Below are 21,676 nucleotides of genomic sequence, written 5' to 3'. Positions count from 1 at the left end.
ATGGAGTGACTTCATAAGAGCAATTTCAGTGGAGTGGAGGGGGGAAAAATGATTACCTTAGATGAGATTGTGAGATAAATAAATTGAGAGAGCAATTAGACAACACTTCCAAGAAGTGTTGAAAATTTTCCAAGTTGAAAATGAAGGAATGTGAACTCAGGGAGGGTTGAATGTTCTCTCTGATATGTGGATGCTATCCCATAGTAAGGGAGGTAGGGAGAGGAAGTATAGAAACTCAGTGGATTAGACAATGGGAATGAACAGAAGGGAGGGGAGATGAGAAAAGGAAAGACAGTAGAATGAATCAGATGTAACTTTTCTATGCTCATATATGAATACATGACCAGTGTAACTCCATATCATGTACAACCATAAGAATGAGATCAAAATTGTAACGGGTTGCACTCCAGGTATGTATAATATGTCAAAATACACACTACTGTCATGAATATCAAAAAACAAAAAATAAAAAAATGAATAAAGCAAAAGACTTGACAGAGAGAGTTCATCCCTTTTTGCCTTTCTACCTTCTGCTATGTGAGGACATAGCATTTACAACAGGTGCCATCTTAGAAGCAGAGAGCAGCCCTCATCTGACAACTGAATCTGCTGGCACCTTGGGTCTTGGACTTTTCTGTCTATAGAACTGTGAGAAATAAATTTCTGTTCTTTATAAATCGCCCAGTCTCAGATATTTTGTTATAGTGACAGAAATAGACAGATATCATGAAATCTAAACAGAATAAGGAAAGAAGGAAGGACCTGGTGATGAATAATATGAACAAATGGTAGAAACAGTAGCTAGGAGGACTTGATTAGGTTGCAGAATTTCTGGACTTGATGAATTGTAGCAGGTGAGTGAATGGAAGAGAAATAGTGGTCAGAGAATGGGATTCTTGAAGTGAAGATATCAAAGGTAGTATAGTTTGATGATTAGGTCAAGAGTGTGTCCCTGAAATTTGATGCTTGAGGTCGGATGGGAGAGGTAAGGAACTTAGTTTGGGGACTAAGTGGCCAGGGTGTTGGACTAGTCATCTATAAGGATGTTGAAGTTGTCTAGTAAAATGAATAGAGTAGGGATAAGGAAGCAAGTGAGTGATCAGTGATAGAAAGAACGAACACGTAAATCTATACTCAAAGTGACAAAGTACCATAGACTGGCAGTTTAAACTTCGGAAGTTTATTTTCTTACACATTTGGAGACTAGAAGTCAAAGATCACTGTGTCAGCAGGTTGGTTTCCTCTCAGGCCTCCTCTCGACTTGTAGATTGCCTCCTTCTCCCTGTCTTTTGATGATCTTACCTCTATGTGTGTCTGTGTCCCAATCATCTCTTATTATAGGGACATCAGTCAGATCAGGTTAGAACCCACCTGTGTAGCCTCATTTTATATTTATTACCTCTTTAAAGGCTTCATCTCCAATTACAGCCACATACTGAAGTACTAGGAGTCAGGGTTCTAACACAGGAATTTTGGAAGGACACAGTTCAACCCAAAATAGTATCTTCCATGAAGATATTCCTTGGCCTTTGAGTAGACTTGGCAGTGTTCTGAAGGGTCTCTCTCTCTCTCTTTCTCTTTTTTTTTTTTTTTGAGATGGTCTATTATTGGTTCTGATTAACTCAACTCTGATTTTATCCCCCAGGTTTGGGGCTTTCCATTCAGAGTCCTGTAGCTCCCCACCATGACAAAAACCTCAACAACAACAACCAAAAAAAAAAAAAAAAAAATCCCAGAATTTTCTCTGTACTAGTTAATAAATCCTACCATCTGAATGTGTATGTATGTGATATGTAATGTTTACAATAGGTGTGAATCTACTTTATGTCCTTTCATATAAATGAGAACAAAATGCATTCATTCATGCTAGCCTTTGTGTATCTTTATATAATGGGCTACATTTTAAGGTTTTGTTCCTGAGATCAGGCATCTATACAGAATTCTGCAGACAACAGTTTCATCTTTGTAAGCTATAAGAGCATTTGGACTCCTCCCCATCTAATGTTCTACAAACATTTTACAAATGATGTCCCATTGGAAGTCTGTGGCCACCCTGTGAGCTCCTAAGCCACATATCACATTACTGACTTCAGGGTGGTCCTCATGAATAATGTTTTCTTTGAGGCCAGGAACAATGACAAGGCTGTGTAAACACAGTATGAGGAGAAGGTGGAGTCTTGAAACTACAACTTCATAAAATACTGAAATAAAGTTTCCATTTCCTAAAAAGCAGAATGTGAAAAACTCAAGCTGTTATTTCAAGTGTTTAGAGTTATAAGCTTTGCCACATGACATGTGATTTCTCTGTGGCCTCCTTCAATTCCCTTGGTCATGCTTGCTTGCTTTCTTTCAGTACTGCCAAAAGAGAGAAACTTTCAGAATGCTGCTAAAAGCAATAATTTGGATCTTATGGAAAAGCTGTTTGAAAAGAAGGTTAACATTAATGCTGTGAACAATGTGAGTAGAAGTCACAAATATGACAAGTGATTATTCTAAGTGGTGGCTTGGGTTTACACAGGTCAGATGAAATAATAATAAAAATTTAAAAGATTAGGCTGGCTGAGATTTGGGAGCTATCCTTTGTTGGGAATTCCAAAGTATTTAAGCTAAAGGTAAAATCAAGCAGTAGAAAAGGCTCTCGATGTTTTATGATCTTATGAGAGGAGGAATGCACAGAGTCTTTATGCACATCTGTGCAAAGTCTTTGGGTAGGCAGTGGAACCCACTATCAGGGTTATGGGCCTGGATTTGGTCCTAGACGGTTCCCTGTGGATCATTTTGACCTCACATTTTACAAAGGCAGAACATCTTTTGTTACACAGTCTGGGTTGTTTCTCTTCAGCAAGGTCCTTTGTGGTTGGGTTTCCAGTTTAAAATCCAAAGGAGTATGTGGATTTTTATTATACTGCTTTTGAAATATAGAGCATTGACATATTGGGCAATGAGACCTTTTCTGAAAACCTGCTCTTCCTTGCTTATTCTTGAAGCGCCTAGGTTTGGGGATAGAAGTCCACTGTCAGAAGCATGGTTTCCCTATAGCTTACTTTTATGAAGATTTCTTGACAGCCTCTCAATCCAATATATATCAAAAACAAACAGGTTGGGGGCTATATCAATTGCTTAAGACAATTATTGGAGCTCAATGAAGAATAAGTTTCTAGGCCCTTACTTGTCCAGGCCTTTCTTCTTCTCCTTCTACTGCTGGAAGCCATTCATGACCCATATGTGAACTGAGCCATGTGTGAACCGAACAATGTTGAAGCTATTAGGCAGGGAAGCCAATTTGTAGGAACTCCCAGGTGGAACTCCCTGGTTTGAGAAAGCCTACTTCAGGTTGGCACCCTGTTCTAGTGCACCGCTCAAGTTCTAGCATAGCCCCAGAGATGGGAATGACTTGCTGAAGCCACAGAGCCTCCTGGAGATGGGTGTGGCTTGCCAAATGCCAATCAATCTGTTTACTGCTATACCCCTGCCCTGGCTAGCAGCAAGCACTGAACCAAGACTCCTCCCTCTGAAACCTTCTCCCTGCCTTTTATGTACTCCCCCTTAAATAAAGAATCAGGGCCTTGTTCAGTTCCAGCTCCCATCAGGACTGGAAGACCCATCAGAAACTCTTCTTTTTTATATCTAATTTCTGGCTCTGTCTTTATTTCTTACAGACCATTTCAGGCTTTTTATTTCCCAGGCGGCTCACATGTCCTGAACAGGAACCTGCCCTGTCGGGGTACTGATACCTCATATCCTTCTCCTTTTTCTCCTTCTTTTCCTTCTCCTTCTCCTCTTCCTCCTTCTCCTCTCCCTCTTTCTCCTCTTCCTTCTTTTCTTTTTTAACCAGGGATTGAACCCCCAGGGTGCTTAACCACTGAGCCACATCTCCAGCCCTGTTTTTTATTTTGTATTTTGAGATGGGGTTTTGCTAAGTTGCTCAACGCCTCACTAAGTTGCTGAGACTGGCTTTGAACTTAAGAGCCTTCTGCTTCAACTTCCCAAACCGCTGGGATTACAGTAAACATTAGTTTTACTCAGCCATATAGGAGAATGAAATTATGTCATTTGCAAGAAAATGGGTGGAACTTGAGAACATTATGTTAAACAAAATAAACCAAACTTAGAATGTCAAGGGTCATATGTTTTTGCTTATATGTGGAAGCTCGAGGGCAAAAAGAAAAAATAGAAAAAAGAAAAGGTGGGGAGAGACCTCATGAAAATAGGAGACAAGTAGTGTAGAGGAAAGGGTCCATGGGATGGAAGAGGGGAGGCACAGAGGAATGAAATTGACCAAATTATATTGTTATAATGTATGCACATGCAAGTATATAACAACAAATTCCACTATTGTGTGTAATCACAATGCACTAATGAAAAAGAAGAGTAAGAGATGTGTCCTACTGGAAGGAAGTTAAGTCACTGGGAGTATGCCAGTTTTGCCATTTCTCTCTATCTTTGCTTCTGGGCCATCTTCAAATGAGTACCTTTGTTCCACCATGTACTCCCTGCCATGATGTTCTTCCTCCCATTGGACCCAAAAACAATGAAGCCAAGTGGCCATGGGTTGAAACCATAAGCCAAAATAAATCTTTCCTTTTTATAAGTTATCTCAGATATTTTGTTGCAGTGATGGAAATCTGACTAACATATTCTCAGCAGAAAAAAAAATCTCATTATTAATGATTGCATACAAGGAAAAATACAACTTTTACTGTTAAAATGCAATCTGTTATATTGGTGTATCCTTCAGGGGATTGCCAAATTCTCTATCATCTAATAATAGATAACAGGAGTTTTCTGAACACAGTTCTTATAACTTTTGTAGCAAAAAGTGGAGCTAAATATCCAAATACTCAACAGAAAATTACAGCCATTCAAGAAACAGGAATCCAGAAAAAAAGTTAAATAATGATCAGATGACCAAGAACACAAATTATGTTTCCTCAGATGAACCGCACAGCCTTGCATTTTGCAGTGGGGGCAAATCATTTATCTGCGGTGGATTTCTTACTGAATCACAAGGCCAGGGTTGACATTGCTGATAAGGTAAGTTCGTCTTCCATTGGCAGAATGAATTATAGTATAACCAGTGTATAAGGAGAATCTGATCACTCCAATCTGATCATCTTTCATGCCCACAAAGTATTTCCATTAACACATTTTGAAGAGATCTTTGTATTTGATGATTAAATTGTTTACCATTATCTCAAGGACTTGGGCTTTACTTATTTTCCCATATTGACTTTATGGCCAATAGCATGCATTTGCAAGAGTATGATAATTGTCTAGAGCATAATCTGGCACTTGGAAGACAGAAACTAACTGGCCCCAGGAAAATAAATCTAGATTTTACCCTTTGGACTCTGATGATAAATAAAACTTACTAAATACATACTATGTACCAGGCACAAAGTAGTAGGACTTTAGTATTTAATGCTGCTTCCTAGTGAACCTTATGATAAAAGTGTTGTAATACTCAATTTACAGGTGAGGAGACTGAGACACAGATTAAATATCTTGCCCCCCAAAATTATACCTGAGAAGGAGTGAAGGCAGGATTTAAACCCAATTTGTCTGATCTCAGAGACCATGCTGTTAGCTACAAGTCAGCTTAACTACTTGTCTGCCTAGATTTCAAAACCCACCCTGAGGATTTTCACCTTCGTTTAATGCTTTATCAGGGCATAAGGAAATCAGCTATAGAGACTCAATATTATGTTTAGCATCTCTAATTATGGAAGAATATGATAGACTATTTGAAAATTCTTTAATCTTAATTAATTCCGTGGACCATGGTTCTTAAATTTAAACTGTTCAGAAGAATCTCCCAGAGCTATTTTATGTTCTCTAGTCTGGGACTCCCTAGAGGGTAAGGCTCAGCATGGCTTTACCTTCATATCTCACAGGGGTTGTGTGTGGGCTTTACTTATTTTCCCATATTGACTTTATGTGTGCTTAGTAAATGTTTGGAAGATAAATGGAGTCAGATGTACCAGTTAGTTGGTTTTTGTTAATCATCATACACAAGATGTAGACTTGATGATGGTGGGAGTTTCTCTTTGTGTCACCAGTGGGGCACATCCCTCTCTAGTTTATTGCTATGATATTGGTGGGCAAGTTGATTGCTATGTAAGAAAATCAGAATTAAAAATTACCACTGAAAGCACTCTGACTTTGCAAATATGTTTACTTGTATTAGTGGCTATGGTAACTAAGAGATGTGTCCTTCAGTCTAGAAATTGTAATTTGATTATTTTGCATATTACTTAACCTGCAAATGATGCATTGGTAATAGATCAGTCATTGAAAATATGATATAATATTTTTATTTTACTTTAATTTTAAAATTAGCATGCTGTACAATTAGCTTTCTTTTTAGTGTACAGTTCTATAAATTTTAATACGTGTACAGATTCATGTAACCACCACAATCAATCTGAAGGTCAAAGTGGCTGGGCATGTAGTTCAGTGGTAGAATGTGATGAACATGCACAAGGCCCTGGCTTCAATCCCCAGCACCACAAAAAATTCAGACAGTTGCAACATCCATAAATTTCCCTCATGCTGCCTCTTTGTAGCCAAACCACTCTTAAGGATATGCTCTTGAGAATGTCACATAAATGATATCGTATAGTATATTACCTTTTAAACCAGCTTCTTTCATTTTGTAAAATAACTGAAGTTCGTTCATATTGTTGCATGTGTCAAGAACTCCTCCTTTTTATTGCTAAATATTATTCCAGTTTAAGGATATGGCAGAGGTTTATCCACTCACCATTTGGAGGACATTAGGGTTATTTCTAGTTTTTAGCTATTATAATTAATGCTGCTACAGGTATTCATGTATAAGAATTTGTTTATGCCTAGGTTTTCATTTCTCTAATATAAATACCCAAGAGTGAGACTATTGGGCTAAGTACTATGTATATGCATAACTTAACAAGGAGCTTCCAGCCTATTCATTAGGTTGGCTGTGCCATTTTCATTCTCACCAGCCAGGCAGAAGAGTTTCACTTATTCTACATCCTCATTGGAATTGCCATCCCCCCGCCTTAATTTTTAGTAACTCTCACAGTTATGTAGGCATCTCATTGCAGTTTTAATTTGCATTTCTCTAGTGGCTAATGGTATGTGGCATCTTTCATATGTTATTTGCCATTTTCATATCTTCCTTGGGGAAGCCTGTTCAGATTGTCTTCCACCTGTGGTGCTGGGGGGTGGGGACCCAGGGCCAAATAAGCACTACCACTGAGCAACATTTCCAGCCAGATCTTTTGAACATTTCTAAAAATCAAATTGTTTTCTTATTGTGGAATTTTATAAAAATATATATTATAAACAGGTGAACCATTTAACCTAGGACAACCAAACTTGGGGAGTCCAGTGGGGTTTGTGGATGGATCATTCTTGCCTTGTATGAAATGAATCTGAACAAATATTTCTTGTAGCATACCAATCCTTTGTTAGGTATGTGATTTGCATTATCTTATCACTCTATAGCTTGTGTTTTCAGTGTTTTTCCCAGAGCAAATTTTTTTAATTTTGATGAAATACAATGTACCTATTTTTAAAAATGAATCCTGATATTGGAGTTATATGTAAAGATGATTTGCCTAAGTTAAGGTTATTAAGATTTTCTCATTTTTTAAAAAAAATTTTACAGTCTTGTATTTTATTTTCATTTATTTATTTATTTATTTTAGGTGTAGATGGACACAACACAATGCCTTTATTTTTATGTGGTGCTGAGTATCGAACCCGGGTCCTGCCCATGCTAGGCGAGCGCTCACAATCCCAGCCCTCGTATTTTACATTTAGATCTATAGTTGCTGTGTCCTTCAAAGTTTATATGTTGGAAATCTATTCCACAATGCAACAATATTGGAAGTTCATTAGTGCATAGGGCTCTGCCCTCATGAATGAATTAATGCTGTTATCTCAGGAGAGCATTCTGAATAAAAGAACAAATTTGGACCATCTACCCCACCTCCCCTCATTCATGTAATGCCTTCTTCTACTTTATGATGTAGCTAGTAGGCCCTCACCAGATAGGTCCATCCATCTTGGGCTTCCCAGCCTTCAGAACCATGAGTCAAATATATTTCTATTCATTATAATTACCCAGTCTGTGATATTCTGTTATAGCAACACAAAACAGACTAAGACAATGGTTCATTCTGAATTAATTTTAGTTCAGGGTAGAAATAGGTTGTGATTTTTTTCTTTCTTTTTGCACATCAACAATCACTTTTTAAAAGTCATTTCATTTTTAAAAACCTTTTTAGTTCTGTTCAGATATGTCCCAGGAACCAGTCTGATACTGGCAGTGGTCAACACATAAATCAGTTCTTTAAGTCTTTGTCTAATGTTAAGAGTTCATCCATGTACAGTTCAGGAGCAAGCCCAGGAGTGTATACCCAACCTCATGGGATTCTTTTCTTTTCTTTTTCTTTTTTAAAAATTTTTATTCTAATTTGTTATACATGACAGCAGAATACATTACAATTCATATTACACATATAGAGTACAATTTTTCATCTCTGGTTATATACAAAGTATATTCATACCATTCTTGTCTCTATACATGTACTTAGGGTAATGATGTCCATCTCATTCCACCATTTTTTTTTTACTCCCATGCCCCCTCCCTTCCCATTCCACCCCTTTGCCCTGTCTAGAGTTCATCAGCTTTTTCCTCTCCATGATCATCTCCCCCACATTTCTCAGCCTCCCAGAGCTTGCAGGACCAGAAAAGTACAAAGAAGCAAAGAATTTTCCCCACCTTGTTTATTCATTAGAGGCTCCCTCTGCTCCTTAGACTAGAAAGAAGGGCTTCTTTTGGAACTCTTTCTGTCCTTGTATAGTTTCGTGGTTGGTGCTGCCTCAAATCCAAGTTGGAAGATATGGAAGGAAGAAGATAAACTCAAAAATCTTGAGTTCTGGTTTCCTTTCCTAAGCTACCTGCAACCATTTACTTTTCAGAGTCTTCAGATAGCTGAATATTATTCAGAGTCTTTAGTTGCATTTGGTAGGAGAGACAGGGTGGAGTGCATTTGCTCTATTTTAACCATAACCATAACCCAAAATCTTCAACCTGATATTAAAGTAGACAAAATCATACAACAAACACCCGTGAATCCATGGCCTGGATTGAATGCATCTTTTCTCCAAGCTAGCATAGCTGAGGATTGTCAAATTTCACATGTATTAAATTCAGGTTTGGCTTATGTCAGAGTGTAAGCAAATTATTCCTGAAATGATGGAGAGATGTTTTTACCAACTTGTTCTTTTCAAGGCTTTCTAAGCATATATTTGTGTTACCCCATATCTGAAGCATGTCTCTAATTAACATCAGCTTCTATCAATGTTGCCTTGTAAATTGAAATGCTATCAGATGGGAAATTCCTTATGCATCTCTGGTGCCAGCCTTAGAAATTTCACCAAAGATTTTTGTAATGAATTTTATCATTCACAGAGATGTTGGTACATAACTGATAAAATATTTATCATCATAATGCAAGTACTACCGTGGTTTTGTCATTTCTGGCAACTGTCTTATCTGAGTGATAAGCCCCCAATTTGATTTGGCTGATCTGTCTTCAAAGTTTCAACACCCATTTGCAAAGAACTAACAATTGAAACCCTTCACCTTCAATGTATATTCAGTGTCTATCATAAGTCTTAATGCCAGTTACTGGGGATTCAACCAGAAGCATGGCCACCACCTGGGAATGTTAGAAATGAGGAATTTCAGGTCCCAAGCCAGATCTTCTGAATCAGAATCCCTAATTTAAAAAGATTACCCAATGCCAGGTGCAGTGGTGATGTCTGTAATCCCACTGACTCAGGAGACTGAGGCAGGAAGATTGCAAATCAAAGGCCAGCCTCAGCAATTTAGTGAGACTCTCAGAAACTTAGAAAGAACCTGTCTCAAAGTAAAAAAATTGAAAAAGAACTGGAGATGTGGCTCAGTGCTAAGGCACCCTGGGATCAATCCCCAATACCAAAAGAGGGGAAAAAGATCCCCAGATGATTGTATCTGGTATGAGATATAGTCCTGGTTTTGAGTCTCCTGTTATCTATCTGGGGAGCAAGGACAGAGACTATAATATATGAGTACTATGCAAGGTATTGCATGCTTAGGGTCAAATGCATGACCCCATCACTGAGGACCTCCAGAGTCAAAGTGGGTAGCATCCCCAAGTTTTGAGAAGCGACAGACCAGATAAAGGGAGGCCTAAGGTGCTTAGAAGATGACTAGCATCTGCTTTCTGAGTTGCTTCTCTGGGAAGCTCTTAAAGTTTAAGTGTTCCCCAGAGGAAATTACTAACCTCACCTATGACCAGACTGGTAATGCAGATAACTTGTCAGTGACTGGCATTTTGTACTTTCCAGAGCATGTGAGGCAACTGTGAGTGTAATTCATGACACATACTCTTAAGCATGCCAGTTGCATAGCCGAAGACTTTGTTTTAGGAAAGTTCTTCTGTGGGAATTTACGTCTCTGTGTAGTGATTCATTGCCTCAGAGGAACAATGGCTCCACTCAGAATTTGTGGTTTCAGAGATTCCATTCCCAGCTTTTAGATTTTATAATCAGCACTTGGAATTTTTAAATGTTGGCTGTTCAAGATTAGGAATGACCTCTTAGGGAAGAAATAGAGCTCCTATTAAAATATAGTTTATCACCTGTCCAAATATTTCTGGTCTTTTATGACCGTATGTAAAACCAAATTTGGAAGTACTGAATATGGAGCACTGATTTGTAGGGAAGCCTAAATCAAGAGGTGGAACTGTGGTTAGAATACATTTTTTAAAGAACCTTACCTAGAGGTCATATATCAATGTTCCTTGTAAAAGAGTGAAGAAGTTGTGAAGAATTTGAAGAAAACTCTGGAATTTTAAATATTTAAATGGACCGACTCACTGTGTAGTGTGACAGCTAAAATGAAAATTTAATAACATATGTACATTTAGAGCGGGGTTTGTTAACAGTGGCACTATTGACATCTGGGGCCAGATAATTATTTGTTGTGAGGTTTTTCTTGTGCATTGTAGGATGTTTAGCAGCATCCGTGGCCTCTACGTACTAAGTGCCCATAGTACCCCTCAGTCATTACTATGCAAAATGTCTTGAGACACTTAAAAATATTCTCTGGAACATTGATTTAAAATTTGTAACTCGATAATATGGGATTTGCTATTTCACTCTCCCAACTTGAGCTCTGCTGAGAATAAGTGAATACATGAATGTGATTATTGCGGAGAATAAAGGAGTTCCTGTTTTGAACCTACAAAGCTGTGTGGCGGCTCGGTTATTTTGTGCCCAGCCAGACTGCGGCAAAAGGATTGGAGATGTAACTCAGTGGCAGAACTTGTCTAGCATGTTCAAGACCTCAGTAGAGGATATGATAGGGAGTGCCCTGAAGACCTTCATTCCTTGTTTATTTACTCCTGCTGTGTGCATCTAACAAACGGGTATCCTGGATTACAAGCACAACCAATTTGGAGGACAAATGAGATGTAGGGAGAGGGCTTGCCTTTGGCAGGCAGTTGTGCAGAGGTAATGGCTTAGGTTTTGATGAGAATAAAGGAAAAAGAAAAGGAGACACATGAACTTTAAGATAAGGAACATGAGGGCTGGGGATGTGACTCAAGCGGTAGCGCACTTGCCTGGCATGCGCTTGTCACTGGGTTCGATCCTCACACCACATAAAAATAAAGATGTGTCTGCTGAAAACTAAAAAATAAATATTAAAAAATTCTCTCTCTCTCTCTCTCTCTCTCTCTCTCTCTCTTAAAAAAAAAGATAAGGAATGTGAAGCTGAGAGTTAACTGAGTTAACTAACATCACAGTACTTGAAAGTGGTAGAAAGTGACCAGAGTTTGGGGTCAGTTCCACTTGATCATAAAGACTATTGTTTATTGCTTAGTAACCTGACACTGAAGGTGCAGATGAGGTTTTCTCAGTTTACTTGCCTCTAAGCCCACTGTCCTGAGATAGCCAATGTTGACAACTGGCTGCTTCCTTCCACACTTTTCTTTCTCCTAATTCAGTATATTACTTACATACAATTGCCCAGAACTGACAGGTCAGTAAGTCCTGAGCCAAATCTCTATTTCAGCCTAAACACATACTATGCACACATCTATATAATTTTGTGTAAACAGAGTCCTTTTAGATAGATTCTATATAAATGGGAACCCTATATAACTTGTCTTTTTCAATTTTCTTATCTTTGTGTACCATCCCCCTGTACTCAACAATCACTAGGTGTTTGTTTGTTTCTGAGATAGGTGTGTGTTCATTTCTGTACTTATCTCCATGCACATGTGATCATATCTATGTCAATATCTCTACCTGCTACCAACCCACCTATAAATAGATATAGATATACACTTACACGTAGGGGGGTTTTGTTCACTGTATCATTTATATAAAATGGGATTATATTTTGTCTTATGTTTTTTTCCCATATTTAACAAAGCTTATAGAAATCTATTGTTATAGAGCTAATTCATTATTTTAATGGTTGCATAATGTAACTATTTCATAATTTATTAACATTCCCCTATTGATGAACATGTACCTTGTTTCCAATTTTCAGAGCTAACAATATGTTCATATATTTAACATTAGGTCCTGAAATTTTATTTTCATAGTATAATTTCCCAAGAATAGGATTGCTGGTTGCATTTTAAATTTATAGTGCTAGATTGTTAGACAATAATGGTATCTATTTCCTCTAACACCTCAAGAGAGCACCTGTGCGCATTTTTCTGTTTTTTTTTCTTGTTGTTTTATTTTGTTATTATTATTTGGTGGTATTGGGTATTGAACTCAAGTGTGCTCTACCAGTGAGCTATATCCCCAGCCCTTTATACAGGGTCTCACTAAGTTTCCAAGGCTGGCCTTGAACTTGCCATCCTCCTGCCTCAGCCTCCTAAGTAGCAGGGATTATAAACTTGTACCACCAAACCTGGCTTTTTTGTCGTTGTTGATTTGTGAGAGTACCTCATATAATAGAGAATTGCCATTTATCTTTATTAAATGTTATATTCACAAAAAATACATAAAAATAAATATATTAGAACAAAATTATATTTTTTCTAATTAATTCTAAAATATATATAAAGGATATATTCTTAAGTGTAATTTGTTTATTGACTTCATGTATGTTCTATTTTTCCTTTTTATAAAACTGAGTTAAGAGAGTATATATTATAATCTAACTTTTGTCCTAATATATTTATTTTTTTATGTATTTTTTGTGAATATAACATTTAATTTTGGGAGGCTGGGGATGTGGCTCAAGCGGTAGTGCGCTCGCCTGGCATGCGTGCGGCCTGGGTTCGATCCTCAGCACCACATACAAACAAAGATGTTGTGTCCGCCGAAAACTAAAAAAATAAATAAATATTAAATTCTCTCTCTCTCTCTCTCTCTTAAAAAAACATTTAATTTTATATATTTCTTTTGGATACAGAATCATTTGTGCCTATCGCTTATTAAATATACCCACTTTTCACATAAAATTGAAATTTTTTTGTATATTAAATTTTCCATTTCTTAATATTCAATTATCTGGTATTAACTAGTCCTTTATTGACTGAGATTGTAGGCTATGGCTCATTCATGTGATAGACTCTTTTCTTCTCTCTTCTCGGGGAAGCACGGCTTGACTGTAATTCACCTTGCAGCCTGGACTGGAAGCTTTGAGATCATGCTCATGCTGGTTAGAGCTGGAGCAGACCAGAGAGCCAAGAACCAGGTAGGTCTGTGGATCACACATGGATGTGAGCTCTCACCTCACCTGTGCAGGAGGGAGAAGTTCCAAGGCCATATCTTTTCCCTCCCACTCTCCTCAGGATGGAATGAATGCCCTTCACTTTGCAGCTCAGAGTAATAATGTGCACATTGTGGAGTACCTTATTCAAGACCTGCACCTGAAGGACCTGAACCAACCTGATGAGGTGTGTTTGCAGTGGGGGGAACAGGTTTCACATAACCCCCACTGAACCTAGCTTTCTTCCTTCCTCTGGTGCAGCTGCCCAAATAGCAAGCACAGACAGCCCTGGCCTGGTAACCAGCTTCTCCCTCACTGTGGCAGACCACAGCACAGAAGGGAAGTGCTGCTGTTGGCAGTGACCCTGGCCTCTGCATGTGGGGAAAACTCGAAGTATGGAGGAAGCAGCTGGATTCCTTCTTCTTTATTCTTTCATCCTGTCCAGGATGTGGACAGTGTCTACCCCTTTAAATATTAGAATGTGTGCCTAAATTTTATTCTTTAATGCATGAACTTTTAAGAATGTATTTGATCCAAAGCTATGAAGTAACCAGTTATGGAATATAATTCAGTTCTACTGTATTTGTCTATATTCTTTTTCTTTTCTTTTTTTTTGAGGGGGTACTGGGGATTTAACTCAGGGGCACTCGACCACTGAGCCACATCTCCAGCCCTATTTTGTATTTTATTTAGAGATAGGATGTCACTGAGTTGCTTAGCGCCTCACTTTTGTTGAGGCTGGCTTTAGGCTGGCTTTGAACTTGAGATCCTTCGGCCTCAGCCTCCTGAGCTGCTTGGATTCAGGCGTGTGCTGCCGTGCCCATCTAGGCCTTTTGAATAGAGGAATACCCTTGATTTTTCAGCAGTGGACTGTACTTGATGAATGAGACTTGTTTTGCTCTATGCCACAAGACTATTATTCTTCATGACATTTTGCTAGAAGTTGGTCAGTACTATTCACTTCATTTCACCTATATTAAAAAAAAATTACATTTTCTTCTGACTTCAACCTTAGAAACAACAATAAAACAAAAACTATTTTTTTTCAAATAAGATCTATAAATTTCTTTTACTTATTTTGCATATGACCAAACAACTATCCACTTACAGAGGCAGATAGACAGATGTTCTATGACATTAGCTATGTGACTTGAAGCAAGTTTACCAACTGCTGAAAGCCTGGGTTTCTCCATCTGTACAATGGGAATGATAAAATCTACTTCATGGTAGCACCAAGATCCCCTGTGAGAGAAGCCCCCCCACACACTTTATTGGCAAGCCTCCATTCTTTGATGTAAATGATTGATACTTCCTCAATCTTATGTAAAAGTGCCTATGTAAATTAGCTTTTCTTTTTCTGAAGGAGGAGTACCGGGGCTTGGACTCAGGGGCACTCAACCACTGAGCCACATCCCCAGCCTGATTTTGTATTTATTTAGAGACAGGGTCACACCTTGCCATTGCTGAGGCTGGCTTTGAGTTTGCGATCCTTCCGCCTTAGCCTCCCAAGCCGCTGAGATTACAGGTGTGCGGTACCATGTCCGGTGTAAGTTAGCTTTATGATGAGCCAGTGCCCCTTCCAGTTAGACATCACTTCTAAGCCATTCCTATGTAGCAATGTTGGAGCTGTCACTGTTGGGATGCTTAAATGAGGTATTGACTGTAAAATGCTTAGCAAAGAGCTAGGTTTAAGGTAAGTGCTCACTATATCATCGTCAAACACCACTTAGTGTTGGTGTGAGGAAGCTGATCTTTGCATTTTGATCCATGCTGAGTAGGTAGTATGGTTTGGTTCTGAAACATCCCCCTAAAAGTTCATGTACTGAAGGCCTTGTTCCCAAGGTAGCAGGTGTTCCAAGGTGTGGCGTTTGGAAGGTGATTAGACCATGAGAGCACTAAACTCTTTAATGGAGGTTGTGATGGATTCATACTTTAATAGGCCATTGGGAGGCGGGAGAAACTTTAGGGTGTGGAACCTGTTTGGAGGAAGTATGTCACTAGGGTCATGCCTTTGAAGGGCATATCTTGTTCCTGAACCCTTTCTCTCCCCACCCTTCCTCTCTTGATCATCATTGCTTCTTGACTGCCATGAGGTGGGCAGCTTGCTTCACCATGCCTTTCCACCATGATGTTCTTTCTGCCTTTCCAGAATGATGCCCATAACAATGAAGCCAGGTGTGAGCCAAGCCATGCATGGTGGTGCATGCCTGAAATCCCAGTGACTCAGGAGGTGGAGGCAGAAGGATGGCAAGCCTCAGAAACTTAGTGAGACCCTCAGCAACTCAGCAAGACCCTGTCTCAAAATAAAATAGTCTGTGGATGTAGCTCAGTGGTAGAGTGCCCCTGGGTTGAATCCTCAGTACCAAATAATATTGGTAAAAATAAATAAATAATACTTGTCAGGTGGATGGCAGTGACTTAGAAACAAAGCACCAAGCAGCCTTTGAGCGCGAAAGAAACATCAATCAGGCACCAACGGAACTACCTATCAATCCACAGGGTCTCCTGGCCAATCCTGGATCTCAGCCAGTTCCCCAACCAACTCCAGTGGGACAAGGAACTCTAAAACTCCTTTTTCCTGTCCCAAGCCCTTCCTTCCTGCTGTAAGCTCCATAAAAATTCCAGTCCTGTCGAGCCCTCATGCGGTTTCTCCTCAGACCCTCTTCCTATCTGCTCTTCCAGGAGTGGAATCTCAATAAAGCCTCATTCAGCAGCCTTTTAAATCTGCCTCCTTTTTGGTTGCTGCTGTTGCCTGACCTTACAATATTGTGATCCAAAATAAGTCTTTTCTTTCTTAAATTGTTTTTCTCAGGCATCTTGTCATAGAGATGGAAAGCTGACTAATTCAGCAGGGATGCAGCCTATGAATGAATTCCATTCAGTTCAATTCAGCAGATATTTTTTGAGGGCTGGTTATGTATGATACACACAATTTTTTCTCTTTCCCCTTTCAGTGAACTCTGACTCCCATGGGAGACAGCAGTGTGTGGGAAAGATCTGGCAGGCTGTTGAATTCAAAGGCCAAACAGGTTTACTGGGAGCTTTTCTATTTCTTGAGCTTCAGTTGGTCAGCTGCTTCCTGTCCATTATCATTTCAGCTGGTTTGGGGCTTATCCTGTCTTATGCTTCTTCCTTCTGCTTTGTTGAAGAAAACACTGAGGATTCCTGGCAGAGACTGTGCAGAGCCACATTCTATTAAAATATCTTAAGATGGGTTCAGAGACATACAAGAATGAGTGAATGATAAGACCACTGGGTCATGTAGGGAAAGAAGACTCTCTGAGTCCAATTTTAGTCTTACATGAAAATTATTTAAAAGATCTATCAATGGAAATGACAACAAAATCTCCTCTTTTTACTAAGATATATGAGTGAGGTCAAATATGTTGACAAAAGTCAGTTGGAATCATGGTTGCTAAGGACTGAGGGTGTGTGTGGAGATTTATTGTCTAATAAATTGCTTAATGGGTACAGAATTTTACTTGTGCAAGATGAAAGGATTATGCAGCTAGATGGTTATGATAGTTATACAGTCATTTGAATATAACTAATACCCCTTATACCACTGAACTATATACTATATACTTAATAATGGTCAAAGTGGTAAATTTTATGTTATGAATATTTTAACACAATAATAAAATGGAAAAAGAAGCCAATTTGGAGCTGGACTCAGGAACTCATGGTCATGTTACTGGAGTCAGATGTCTGGTTTGCCTGACGCTGAAGTACTAATGTTAGGGAGATGAGTGTTGGTAGGAAGGAATGGGGTTTATTCCAAGCCAGCCCTGAAGAAAGTAAAAGGGATAGCTCCTCAAGGCTCTATCTTCCTGAGCTCAGGGCTGCATAGGTTTTTTTTTGTGTGGGGGGAGTTGAGAAGGTAGTGAGGCTTCAGGCTGGTGAAGTCTGATGCTCCTCAGTGAGGGCCAGTGTCTTCTTTAGGACATCACAATGGATTTCAGCCCCTGCAGTTAGTTACTAAGGACTTGTGTTGCAAAGATCATCTTGGTTCTGTGAATATAAGCAAAGGTTTAGCAGTTAACATCTAGCTGGGCTTCTCGTCAGCCAAAGGTTTAGAGAGGGGTATGAGGGCAAAAAGGCGGGGGAGGGGGAAAAGGACAATTTCAAGGGGGCCTCTGTTCAGTCTGTCAGACTATTCATCAAAATAGATTTGATAGAAAAGACAACTGTATCTTCATAGCACTACTCTCGTCTTGATTCTTATCAACAGCAAGTATGGAGAGCCTATTTACTTGCCAGAGTTAGTAAAAATCCTCTAAGATAAAGAGGGAACTCCAGATTCTAACAAGGAAAACTTTACTGGGAGGAGGCTTTTAAAAGAGAACAGACTTCACTGGGCACAAGAGACTTTGGGTGGAGCTGGGGGCATGCAGGGCATTGGGAAATATTTTGAGGTTTCTCCAAGTTCCATAGCCCTGGGAATCCCTTAGCAGGCAAGAAGAGATTAGAGGAGCCAGAAGCTAAAGGTAAAGTAGTCTAGATATTTTGAATCTACTTGCGAACTTCCATCTGGTGATCAAAACCAAATACTCAGATGAAAATTTTGAGGAGGGAGGGAAATAGAAAGGAAGGCCTCACCAGCCATTCATATATTGGTTGGGCATTTACAAGAATTTGGTGCTACAATGTTTGTTGCTGAAAGCTCAGTCTGTGTCCCCGATGCCAATCCAATAATGAATACATGGTTTTGAGAAAAAGGAAAAAGAAGGTTTATTGCTTTGCTAACAAAGGAGAAACACTGGGGACTCCTGTCCCCAAAGCTGTTATTCATCAGCAGGAACAGGGGGCTTTTAAAGAGTGACTCAAAGGCTCCATTCCATAAGTTCTCTGTTGGTGTTGTCATTCACTTATTTATTTAGGAGATAGTCCTTTCTGAGATCTTCTGGAAAGATCTTTCTGAGATCTTCCCCAAAGTCTGGATTACTTCGTTCCTATGGTGGGTTTGTACTCAAGGACAGATAAACTCTGTCTAGGATGGGAAAGAAAGGTAATTTCTTCTCCTGAGATTAGGGAAAGAAGAGAAAGAAACATGTTCATTTTAAAAATAAATTGCAAAGTAGCGATGGTTATATTTAAAGCATAAAGTGGACTACTGTCACAGTTGTGTTGGTTCCAACTACAGATGAAAGGGAATATCCAGTGGGCTTTATCTTTTTTTTTTCTCTTTATTTATTTATTTTTTCTTTTTCACCTAGTGGTCTCAAGGAGACTGAATTGGAAGTCATTGGAAGGCAAATGCAAGCAAGTTTCTTGTTTTGATGGGGTGGGAAAAGTGAATACAGGGAATTTGAGAAGACATTCATTTTCTCATTCCTCAGTATCCACAGGGGATTGCTTCCAGGACCCTCTTGGATGCCAAAATCTACAGCTGCTCAAATTCTTATATAAAATGGTATAGGATTTACATACAACTTACATATATTCTCCTGGATACTTTAAATCATCTCTGGATTATTTTTAATACCTGATAGAGCATAAATGCTATGTAGTTGTCATACTATATTTGTTTAGTGAATGATGACAAGCAAAAATATCTGTACATAGTCAATACAGACACTTTTTTCCCCAAATACATTGGATATGCAAGTGGTTGAATACACAGATATGAAACCCACAGATACAAAGGCCCAACTATATAGACCGGAGGTAACAGTTAGCTAAACATATAATCTGTGGTGTGTATGGAGAATCATCCTGTGTCATATTCCATGCCCACATCAGTGCCACAGCTTCAGGTTGATTGTAGCTCTCAGTACTTTTGACCTCATTCCACATATTCTTTCCCCACTGAAATCTTTAGTTATTCAGGTTTCCACTTATGCTGGGGTTGTTTTAAATTCATCATCCCAAGTAATAAAAAATGTTATGGGATGTGGATGTGTACAGGAGAAATTGTGGAACTATTGTGCTGGGTTTCCCTGGGTGACATCTCAAGGATGCCTATGATAAACAATATCGGTGGGACTTTGGTGTCTGTTTGCAATTTTTTGCTGAATTAGATAACCCTGGCCCTAAATTTAGAGCTAAAATTTTTTTATTAAATAATTTCAGCCCCTAAGATTTGTTCACAAGCAAAAAAAAAATTAAGTGCAATGATTTAAAACATTAAATACACATTGAGTTAATGAAAACAGGAATAAGAATCCTGGATCCTCCTTATTTTAATTGGGAAATGGAATCAGGATCCTGAGCCAGGGAGGCATGGTGATCTGTCCCAGGCCTTGTTGCCGAAAGCTTGGTCCTGTCCCCGATGACAATCCAATAATGAGGACATGCATAGCTTTGAGGAAAAGGAAAAAGAAGCTTTATTGTTTTGCTAGCAAAGGAGAAACACAGGGGATTCCTGTCCCAGAGGCTGTGATTCTGCCTCTGGAATAGGGAGCTATTAAAGAAGTGGCTCAAAGGCTACATTCCGTGTGTTCTCTGTTGGAGTTGTAATTCACTTGTTAATTTGGGTATAGTCACTTCTGAGATCTTCTGGTACCATCCTCCAAATCTGGATTACTTCATTCCTATTTTGATGTCTACTGAAGGACAGATAAATCTGCCTAAAATGGAGAAGAAAGGTAATTCTGTTTCCCCTGAGATTAGGGAGGATCAGAGAAAGAAGAAGAGAGAAACATGTCCTTTTTCAAAATCAGTTGCAGTGCCAGTGCGGCAAGGGTTATATTCAAAGCATCAAGTGAACCACTGTTACAGCCTGAAGCCCGAGCCTCCATCCCACTCTGTTATCTTCCTGGTTGAAGAGTCTGCCTTCCAAATGAAGGAAGTCCTAGGAGACAGCCCTACTCAAACAAAATGTTTAAGAACTGAAAGAAGGAAATAGAGAGAGAGGAGAGGTGGCTCAGCAGCTACACAGGGTGGAGTGGAGACTGAGACCCCATTTACAGCCTGTGTACATAGGAAAGTGATGAAGGGGGGATTAGGGAAGGGCCTTTAAGGTGTTTTCAGTCCTAGATAACAATTTCCTTTCTCATAAAGATGGAGTGTTTGGGATTTCTTTTCTTGACAACTGAGTATTGATGGGGGTTTAGGTCAGGCTGAGTCAGAGTTACCTTGAGGTGACTTGTTCTAAGACAGAGGTATGTTTCAATACAGCATAGCCTGTGTCAATTTCTTCCTAACAAGAAGAAACTATTTTTTTTTGGAAAAATGCATAAGTCTTTGAAATTCCTGTTGTTATTTTACCTAATAACATGTACTAGTTGGGAGAAAAGATTTATATCATTTCACTATCACCTCATCTTAATTTATGCTACTTTTTTTTTTTTTGGTGCTGAGGATTGAACCCAGAGCCTTGTATATGCAAGGCAAGCACTCTACCAACTGATCTATATCCCCAGTGCTATGTTACCTTTTGATGTACTTACAAGATAGTAAACATTCTTATTTTGTATATTTTGGTTTTTACAATTTTTTTCTTGATGATTACGTTTAAAAATTTTTTCTTAGTTGTAGGTAGACACAAGGCCTTTATTTTTATTTATTTATTTTTCAGTGTGGTGCTGAGGATTGAACCCAGTGCCTCACCTACACTAGGTGTGCACTCTACCATTGAGCCACAACCCCAGCCCCTGATGATTACACTTTTAAAAGGCACTAAAAGTTCAAAGTCATTGCTATTTTCTTAGAGAGGAAGATGCTTCATCTGTAGTAACTGCAGTCTTCTCAGAACCTCCCATGTCTTAGACTTTGGGAGTGGATACTATCTCTTTATTTAGCTATGTAAAGATACAAAGCTTTGTAGCAACCAAGGTAAAAGAGAAATGTTATTTTAAAGTTGAACAGATCTCTGATCCTTCCAGTGGGTTATGATTTACCAACCCCCAACTCATTCAGGAATATGATCCTCAGAGTAAAATGCTAATGGTATTAAAAGGG

General features: G+C 38.9%; 1 protein-coding gene across 1 annotated transcript in view; it reads left to right on the top strand.

Moving 5' to 3' along the window:
* The window catches only part of Ankdd1b (ankyrin repeat and death domain containing 1B), a 63,470-nt gene that overhangs the window by 6,897 nt on the left and 34,897 nt on the right, over positions 1–21,676 (top strand). Inside the window, exons 2-5 of the mRNA XM_046429106.2 lie at positions 2,354–2,457; positions 4,936–5,034; positions 13,661–13,759; positions 13,857–13,961. Coding sequence (XP_046285062.1) covers positions 2,354–2,457; positions 4,936–5,034; positions 13,661–13,759; positions 13,857–13,961 — 407 coding nt within the window. The remainder of the gene's footprint in view (positions 1–2,353; positions 2,458–4,935; positions 5,035–13,660; positions 13,760–13,856; positions 13,962–21,676) is intronic.

The sequence above is a fragment of the Marmota monax genome, unplaced genomic scaffold (genome assembly GCF_021218885.2).
Source record: "Marmota monax isolate L192 unplaced genomic scaffold, Marmota_monax_Labrador192_F-V1.1 WCK01_AAM20220418_F8-fsc00018, whole genome shotgun sequence".
Taxonomy (NCBI): Eukaryota; Metazoa; Chordata; class Mammalia; order Rodentia; family Sciuridae; genus Marmota; species Marmota monax.
The sequence above is the reverse complement of the archived record's forward strand: the minus strand, read 5'-3'. Positions and strand labels throughout refer to the sequence as shown.